Source organism: Mastomys coucha, chromosome X (genome assembly GCF_008632895.1).
Source record: "Mastomys coucha isolate ucsf_1 chromosome X, UCSF_Mcou_1, whole genome shotgun sequence".
Classification (NCBI taxonomy): Eukaryota; Metazoa; Chordata; class Mammalia; order Rodentia; family Muridae; genus Mastomys; species Mastomys coucha.
This window is the reverse complement of record NC_045030.1, coordinates 2,196,291-2,205,685: the sequence shown is the minus strand read 5'-3', so window position 1 is coordinate 2,205,685 and position 9,395 is coordinate 2,196,291. Positions and strand designations below refer to the sequence as shown.

Sequence of the window (9,395 nt, the reverse complement as noted above, 5' to 3'; positions counted from 1 at the left end):
AAAAAAAAAAAAAGAAAAGAAAAGAAAAAAATTCCAGGTTTGTGTTTCACCAGTCTGTTCTAATATCAGAATCCCAGGGTCAATGAAGCTAATGTGCATACTCTGTAATGTTGTCCACATGTTGTGCCACTGTAGTGATGGACAACAGTTTTGGCCACCATGGAATAATGGTATTCTATTTCAGATTGCCTCAAAGGCAGGTATGTTGGACAGAATAACCAATTTTGTTTTTCCCTGTTTGGTCATCTTCAGAGTGTGCTTGTATCCTAGAATGCACTTTCTGCTCTTCCTGACAAACTGAAGACTGGAGTTGAGCGGCCCCAGAGACTTTTAGGTGCTCTTTCTAACCACTGCTGTTCTGCCTGAAGTGCAGGACAGCCCCGCAACCAAAGGCAGCTGGCCAGAGGGTTGAGACCAAGAAAGCTTTTCTTTTTTCTTTCTTTCTTTTTGTTTTGTTTTGAGACAGGGTCTCTGGTTCCTGGATGTCCTGGAACTTATGTAGACCACTCTGGCCTCAAACTCGCAGAGATCTGCTGGTGCTGGGCTTAAAGGCACGCACCACCACCACCACATCTGACCATTTTCTTTTTTTGAGACTGGGTCTTGATTCCTTAGTCGAAACAATCCTACCTCAGTTTCCCACGTAGCTAAGAATAGAGATGAGCATCACTGGGCCCAGCTCGGGTGGTTAATCTGCATCTAGAATTGGTAATTATGATTTCTTTGTTTTTGAGACAGGGTCCCCCTATGTATCTTTGGCTGGCCTCAAGCTCATGATGATTGCTCTGCCTCAGCCTCCTTGGAATAAAGGGCACCTGTTATGACTGTTTTTTTTTTTTTCCCACCCAGGCTGGCCTCAAATTCATAATCCTCCTAAGCTTTTTAATCTTAAATTTTTATTTATCTATTTATTAATTTTATGTGCACAGTGTTTTGCCTGCATGTATGTTTGTATCCTACATGCATGCCTGGTGCCTGGGGAGGCCAGAAGAGGGCATCAGATGCCCTGGAATTGGACTTACAGATGTTGTGAGCTGCCAGGTGGGCACTGAGAACTGAACCCTGGCCCTCTGGAAGAGCAGCCAGTGCTCTTAACTGCTGAGCCACCTCTCCAGCCCTGTGTGAGCTTTCTGAGTGCTGGGATTCCAGGCAGGAACCACCAGAGTCAGCAGAGCATGTTCTCAAAAGAAAGGAAGGGGGCTCCTTATTCCCATTCCCCACTCCCTTTCCTCTTTCCTTCCACATACGATGTAAATATAAGGTGAAACAGTTTTAACGACTATCCTGGAAGCAAAGCACAGGTCTGTGTCAAAGGCTGTAAAATAGCAAGGGAGAAAGAACCTAGGTCCCTGGTGATTGGATATCCATAATTTAGGACAGGTGTGGAGGCTCAAGCCTATAGTAGCAGCTCTTGGGAGACTTGAGACAGGATGACTGCCATGAGTTTGAGGCTAGCATGGGCTACACATGAGTACCAGGCCAGGAAGGAACACATAACAAACAATTGTCTCAAACAGAATAAACAAAAGAGAAAAAAGAAACCACTATCATTGCTATTATGCATCCCTGAACAGCCTACTTGGTCCATCCTCCTCTCGCTTTTGACTTCATTTCCTTCAGCCAAGGTCTCTCACTAAATCTGCTGTTTACAGTTTTTGGATAATCTGGCTAGCCCCCAAGCCCCAGCTACCCTGTCATCACCTTGCCCGCCTCTCAGCATGGGAGTTATGGGCACACTTTTCACGTGGCGCTGGGTTCTGAACTCAGGTCTTCATGCTTGCTCTTGTTTCTAATTACTCTTGCCCACTGAACCATCTCTCCAACTGGGCTCCACCCCACCCCCTGTGCATCTTGATATAAGTCTCCTATGTAGCCCAGACTGGCCTCGATCTTCCTATGTAGCTAGGATGACATTGAGCCTCCTTATTTTGTTATGTGTGTGTGATCCTAAGAACTGAGATCACAACATAAATATTACAGAGCCTGGTTTATGCAGTGCTGTGGACTAAACCCAGGGCTTTGTGCACACTATACAAGTACTCTAACTAAGCTATATCACCAGCCCTAAACCTTTGTGTGTGTGTGTGTGTGTGTGTGTGTATGTGTGTGAGTGTGTATATGTGTGTATGTATGTGGTGTGTGAGTGTGTGTGGGGGAGGGGGCAGGCAGGCAGACAGATAGACAGGGTCTTACTATGTAGGCCTTTCTGTCCTGGAACTCACTACATAGAGCAAGCTAGCCTTGAACTCAAGAGATCTGCCTCTCAAGTACTGGCATTTAAAGCCATGCGCCACTATGTTTAGCCCCAAATTTCTTTTTTAATCCAGTATTATTCTAGTTTCTCCAGGCTAAGCATCCTTCATCCTAAACCTAAAATCTGAAAGTTTTTTGTTTCTTTCAGACAAGGTCTTACTATGTAGCCTTGGATGGCCTAGTATTCACTATGCAACCAATATTGGCCTACAGCATATGAGAATCCTCCTGCCTCAGCTACCTGAGTGCTAGGATTATAGGTATACACCAGTATATCTGGCTTAAAATCTGAATTTTTTTGAGTCTGCACATAAAGCCACATATAGGAATTCCACTTCCGACCACCAATGCACACCTTTGATCTCAGCAGTCAGGTGCCAGAGGCAGGTGGATTTCTGTGAGTTCAAGACCAGCCTGGTTTACAGAGCAAATACTAGGATAGCCAGGGTTGCACAAAGAGCTCTACTTCACCTCAAAAAAAGGCAGGAGCACAAAAAATATTTTATAAGATTAGTTCAGGCTGTATGTAGAAGGTCTGTTTAGATTTAGGTTTCATCCCCAAGATATCTAAGTAAGTGTATGCAAATATTCCTAAATGAGACAAAATTTGAAGCATTACATATGAGAGACATTTCAATTTGTACATTATGGTACCAGAATGGAAACTCTGATTAACTGAGGAGGCTCAGTTTTGCAGAAGTAAAATTACCCGTGTCAGTACATATAGGTACTAGGATGTTAAGAAGCCAGCCAGGAATTCAAGTCTCCCTGACTCCAAAGCCTTCTCACCATTTCCTCAAGAGCAAGTCACTGCAGTAGTAAACTACACCGCAGGTCAGGGGAAGCTTCACCTGGAGCTGGGAGTTGAGGTCATCTTTCTGTCCCATAAGCTCTTCATATTCAGCCTGACGATGCTGTAACTCAGATGCCAATTCAGTGGTCTGTTCCCGAAGCATATTCAGTTCTTGTGTCTTTGCTGTCTGGATCTGGAGAATGCAGTAATGGTGGGCAAAGGAACTGCAGGGAGCCCTAAGGCCCAGGAACCCCTGGACCTCCCAGTTCCAGGGAGACAGAGACAGAAGTATGAAGGGAGGAAGAAAGACAAAGTTTAAAATGGGAAAGTAGGGAGAGGAGTGAAACATTCATGCAATAAATACTATGAAGTGATAAAAGAAGCCATATAATATATGGGTAAAGCTCACAGACAGAGGTATCAGAAAGCAGGCAAGGACAGACGAGCATCAATTCCATTTATATGAAGTTAAAGAACAGGCAAATGAATCTATATTGTTAAAGGTCAGAATACTGGTTACTTCCAGGGATATGCTAACTGGAAAGGTAAGTAAAGGAATCTTCTAACATATTGAAAAATGCTCTGTATCTTGTTCTGGAAGGCAACTACACAGAATTATAAAGGAACATGGATAGACACACTGGATTTACTGAGTGTACACTTATGATTATTACATTTCATGCACTTTATCATAGAGAAACTTGAATGCCAGAAAAGCAGGAGTAGATGGAGAAGAAGGCTAGAAGCCAACAGAAAGGAGGAACAAAAACAGAGGCCACAGAAGGGTAAAGGGTCCAGATCACCCTGGCCAGACGTGGACCAAAAGCAAGAGAGATAAAGGCAACAGGGAGAGATCAGCAAGGGCTCCCAGGTATCCTGTACCTGCTCCAGAGCAGCCAAGCTAGTCCTCAAGGCATTGTTCTCAGCCAATAGCCCTTCCACTTGTTCCTGCGCATCTGCACTCTGACTGGACACCTGGCCCCACCCCCACGACAGGTGAGAGCAGGTCCAGAACAGAGGGACAGGACCTACCCGCAGCCAAGAAAGAAAGGAGACAGACACACAGACACACAGACCAGGACTAGGAAGAGCAAGACCCTTTGGGCCATGCTTGCCTGTAAGATATCAACTCAGCCTGCTCGCCACCCTCAACCCCAGCTCCCAAGCCCACCAAGTACAACATACCTGATCTTGTAGAGCTCGCAATGCTGCTGCATGCTCCAGACGCTCCCCCTGCCGCTGATCTCTTAGCTCTGCCAAACTCTGTGGGAATAGGGATGTCAGGTACTCCATTCCAGACCTCACCCTTCCCTAGGTGGACACAGATACACTGACTCCCTCTGTGACCACCTAAAAGTATGTTCTTGGCAACTGTGAGTCTTGGACTAGCTGTTAGAGATTTCAGGGTCACCCAGACTCCAAGTGATACATACATCACTTACACATAGAGCTCTCATACACATTCCCTCCGTCTTTCTCAGCCTCTGAGCATCTTGGACACACCCAAGTTCCTGAACCTGACTTCTGAGGGGCTCATACTCATCCAGACTTCAGCTTGGGGTCACTAGGAGTTTCAATCCCCAGGGACTGTTAACTTTACCCATCTCCAGAACCTAACCACTAGGAGTTGTTGATATATTTAACCCCAATGTCCTAAGCTCAGAAGCGTCAGTTGACACAGACACCTAGCCCTAGATCCTAGAGATCTCAAACTTACAACCTCAATTTCCAGCTCTTGAAGAAGCTTCAGACTGACCCATCTCCACCACAGTTCTGGTTTCCCATTGCTGGAAATCTTTAGACCTAGATCATCAACAGCTCCTGAGCTTTTTAGCCAGAATTGGTCCTGGCTCTCACATTGCAGTTTTCTAGGGTCCCTGCACCATATTCTCCACTCTGAGAAACCTCAGACTTGTCTCCTCTCAGATAAAACCCAGAGGCTACCCAAGGACCTCAAGACCACCCAACTCACATGAACAACTCACTAAACATTATAGAACCAGACCCTGAAGCTCTCAACTGTACCCTGCCTCCAGCCCCAACTGCCTCATACTTGAAAGTCCGCTGTCCACTCAACCCTCATGTTTTTGACCCCTAAGAATCTCAAATGTACTGATATCCCAACTTTTTAATTAATTTACTTTTTTGAGACAGGGTCTCATTATATGTCTCTGGCTAGCCTCAAACTCACAGAGTCTCTGGGACTAAAGGCATGTGCCACACTGCCCAGTTTCAGCATCACTCTTCCTCCCTCCCTCTCTTCCTTCCATCCCCTAAGGCAGGGTTTCTCTGTGTAACAACCCTGGCTGTCCTGCCTCTGCCTCCTGAGTGCTGGGATTAAAGGCATGCGCCACCACCGGCCTACCTGCATCACCCAGTTTCTTTCTCTTTTTAAATATATTTTAAAAAGATTTATTTATTTATTTAATTTATATGAATAAACTGTAGCTGACTTCAGACACACCAGAAGAGGGCATCAGATCTCCTTACAGATGGTTGTGAGCCACCATGTAGGTGCTGGGAATTGAACATAGGACCTCTGGAATAACAGTCAGTGGTCTTAACTGCTGAGCCATCTCTCCAGTCCATCACCCAGTTTCTAATGGGAGCGTTCCATAGCTACATTCACCCTAATTCCTGATCCCAGACCCCAGAGCACGTTCTGATTCATACAAACTTGTGGTATACAACCAGAGTCCCTAGACTCCCACTTCAGGAATCTCTGATTCATGTAAACTTTTTTGTTTGTTTTTTTTTTTGTTGTTGTTGTTGTTGTTGTTTTGGTTTTTTGTTTTTCGAGACAGGGTTTCTCTGTATAGCTCTGGCTGTCCTGGAACTTACTCTGTAGAGCAGGCTGGCCTCGAACTCAGAAATCCACCTGCCTCTGCTTCCCAAGTGCTGGGATTAAAGGTGTACACCACCACTGCCCGGCTCATGTAAACTCTTATCCCAATTCCTAAGGCTCTTGGGTTTCTGAGTTGTTATTTTTCTAGCTCCTAGAGAGCTTACTCATACTTATCAGGTTGCTGTATCTCTAAATCTCAGACATCCCAATCAGTCTCTAAAGTCCTCATACCTCCCCCGACTGCCAGCCCTGGGGATCTTGGGAACCAGCCCCATCACCTGATTGGCAGCCTCAAGTTCCTGCTGTAGTTTTTGGGTACGAGCCAACTGGGCTTTCAGATCAGCTTCCTTCCGCTGTTGCAATTCTTCAATTTTGTTTCTAGGGGTGACAAGGATAGGGGATAGGGTACATCAGGCATGGCTAGAAGCCCACTCTTCCATCTCTACCCCTGTGGTCTTTGGTTAGTTTGCCTAGGCATGGTCCCTGTTTTTCTGCTACTGACAAGGCCAGTCGTTACCTGCTATCATTAAATAGTGTTTCCTTCTCTGTCTGCAGACGGCAAAAACTAGGCACAGAAAGACAAGACGTAGATATGTCATTCGAACAAGCCTACCCCACCCTCTAGTCCCCCCAAAAACCCTGGAAAAGAAAAGTATACCTTTCTTGCTTCTTTTTCAATTTCTCAGAGAGCTGATGGAGAAAGAGGAAGGAGTATAGACAAATAATAACAGTAAGGATAATGACAAAATAAAATAAACAATAACATTTATAGATACTTCATACTGAGTCCTTCCTACAAGTCGGGTTTTACTTATGATATTCTTGCAGAATTCTCAGGACATCCTTGAGAACTGAAAACTACTGACTTTATAAGTAGGTAAACTGAGTCTCAGAAAGGTCAAGCAATTTGATGGCTCAGTTTTCAGCAGCAGCAATATCATCTCCAACTACCTCCCTTGGATTCCAAAGGCCATTATTTACGCTCCCAAAGCGGTGCCAATGGCCATCTCACAGAATGGCTAGGCTGGGAGGCCTGGAAAGTAGGATCCTGATTAGTTGTCTCAGCACTGGGCCCCCAGGTTCTAAAGGCATTCTTATATGGATGAATTAGCAAAGCTTCGAGGCAACAGAAGGGATCGGGCCTGCCATGCACAAGGTAGAATGAGACCACATTAGCTTATTCCACAATGAAAGCAACTCTGAGATTTGTGAGCCTCTGTTTCACACATGATCAAATTGAAGCTCTGAGGAGGCACAATGCTCCTCTGCTGTCAGGAGAAAGCCAGGAGGCGGCAAACCCCACCTTAGCAAGTTCCTCCTGTAGTCTGGAGGTTTCAGCTTGCTTTGAGCTCTGCGGGTGGTAGGAGGGGGAAGATAAGGGATGGAGTTGTTATCAGCAAGGATGGAAGAAGGCCTCTAATTTTGCCTGTCCCGCCTCCCTTTAGCCCATGAGATGGTGATGTCATAGACATCTCCATGGGCCCACAGGTGGGAGGTAAGGCATCTGCTGTCTCCCAGCATCCCAGTCCCAAGAGACTCAGATTTACCTCTAAGTCTTGTAGCTGTTCCCAGAGCAATTTTTTTTCTTCTCGCTCCATTTCCCATTTCAGTTCCACTTCTGCCAATGGCATGGGGGCCAGGGGAGTGGGAAGTACATCTCCTGGGGGATCCCCTTGGCCCTCACCGACAGTGGACGGCCTCACAGCTTCTTTCCCATAGCGTTCCTGCAGTGCTGTTGAGTAGAACAAGATCATTTGATGAATGACATCTTCTCTGAAGTCCCTTGCCACATCTCAAATACAGGGAAAACCTTTAGCCTCTTAGGCTGCACAGGACCCTGCCCTAAAGGAAGCCTCATTCAGGCCTGTCACAAATAATTCTTAAAACCTACCAACCTCAAAAGTCTTAATCTACCATGTCTCATATTTACATACATAACCTAATTCCTACTCATATTGGACCTGGCCTCATTGCTGGTCATGGAACCATCACCCACTATCACATAAGCCCTAGCTACTCACCAAAAGCCATGTGTCAGGCCCTTCTCACATTCTCCCAAGCTGCCTTTCTGCTTTCATCCCAGATCCTATTTACAATCTGGGCTCAGAATCTCCCCAGTGTCCTAGTTCTTCTTAGTCAGCATCTGCATCTCCTTTTCAACATTCATTCTGCTATTCATTTGCTGTGTACCTGATGCTGAACTAATGCAGAAGGAAAGCACTTAATTGCTCCATCTTCCTGGCATAGACATTCTGGTATACTGTATAGATGAGCATTAGACCCAGAGAGGTAAAAATGCCTTCCAAAATCCAAAATCCTACACTAGTTCAGGTAAGGCCAAGTCTCCCTCTGAAATTTCTTCTTTCTCCCATAAGAGGACTCTATACCCATCCTGGCTCCACTCAAGGCCTGAAGTCTCTATATTCCTGGAAGGCCTCTATGCACCTGCCATATTCTTCTGCAAGGCTGTATTCTCTGCCTGCAGCCTCAGCAGCTCCCCGTCCACATGTGGTCCAGCTGCTCCAGCAACCCCTTCCTTGAGTTGTCGGTTTTCCAGCTCCAGCTGCTCCAGCTGGCTGCACAGCTGAGCAGGGGGAGAGAGATGACAGAGACATAGCAAGTCAGAACAATATCCACCAAAACTCAAATAGCATTTGTCCACTCAGTGTAGAATTCCCACAAGAACCCAATAATGTGGTTGCCCTTACACTTTGTGGATAAAGACACTGAGACAATGGCAATATTAAACAATTTCCAATTTACATATCTGTTAAGTAACAATGTCAAAATAAAAGGGTGAGAATACTGAGAACCACCTTCCCTTTGCCAACTCCCAACCTCTCAGATGCAAAGATCTCAGGCTGTTATCACCATGGACAGCCTCACTGGCACACATATACTCCCTTCATCTGTGGAAAAATATTCTAGATCCCTGGTTAAAACAATGGACTACTGAATCCCACAAGGAAAAATATTGCTCTAGATATAGCATCATTTCTTTCAACTATTTTTTTCCACCTGACTGGCTTCTATGCATCCTTTACCACTATGTTGTCTTTAACATAGGATTAGCCAACACAAAAAAAATCCCAGTATTTTACCACAGCATTCTCTGTTCATTCCTTTCTGACTGGATATCAATCACAATTAAATTTTATTTATTTATTTGTTGACGTGGGTTTTTTTGTTTTTGTTTTTTTGTTTTGTTTTATTTTGTTTTGTTTTTGGTTAAGACAGAATCTCACGATGTAGCCCTGGCTTGTGTTGAACCTAAAAATCTTCTTACCTCGGTCTTCTAAATGCTGGGATTACAGGCCATCACCATGCCTGGCTAAATTTTGTTTTGTAGCATGGAATCACAAAACAGAGCCTAAAACTAGATTGTTTGGGGCTGGCGAGACAGCTCAGCAATTAAGAGCACCCATTGCTCTTCCAAAGGTCCTGAGTTCAATTCCCAGCAACCACATGATGGCTCACAACCATCTGTATAGCTACAGTGTACTC

The 9,395-nt window shown here is 45.1% G+C and overlaps 1 protein-coding gene across 12 annotated transcripts in view; it reads right to left on the bottom strand.

Annotated features, from left to right (window-relative positions):
* Gripap1 (GRIP1 associated protein 1) overlaps positions 1 to 9,395 on the bottom strand; it is a 30,001-nt gene that overhangs the window by 12,049 nt on the left and 8,557 nt on the right. For 8 of the 12 annotated variants that reach the window (XM_031389144.1, XM_031390002.1, XM_031389235.1 and 5 more), the window contains 9 exons: positions 8,337 to 8,475; positions 7,439 to 7,623; positions 7,195 to 7,242; positions 6,550 to 6,581; positions 6,409 to 6,456; positions 6,170 to 6,269; positions 4,232 to 4,309; positions 3,929 to 4,021; positions 3,105 to 3,239 (listed from right to left, as the gene is read on the bottom strand). In XM_031389144.1, the coding sequence (XP_031245004.1) occupies positions 3,105 to 3,239; positions 3,929 to 4,021; positions 4,232 to 4,309; positions 6,170 to 6,269; positions 6,409 to 6,456; positions 6,550 to 6,581; positions 7,195 to 7,242; positions 7,439 to 7,623; positions 8,337 to 8,475 (858 nt within the window). The remainder of the gene's footprint in view (positions 1 to 3,104; positions 3,240 to 3,928; positions 4,022 to 4,231; positions 4,310 to 6,169; positions 6,270 to 6,408; positions 6,457 to 6,549; positions 6,582 to 7,194; positions 7,243 to 7,438; positions 7,624 to 8,336; positions 8,476 to 9,395) is intronic. The other 4 variants (XM_031389409.1, XM_031389581.1, XM_031389759.1 and 1 more) reach the window with 3 other exon arrangements.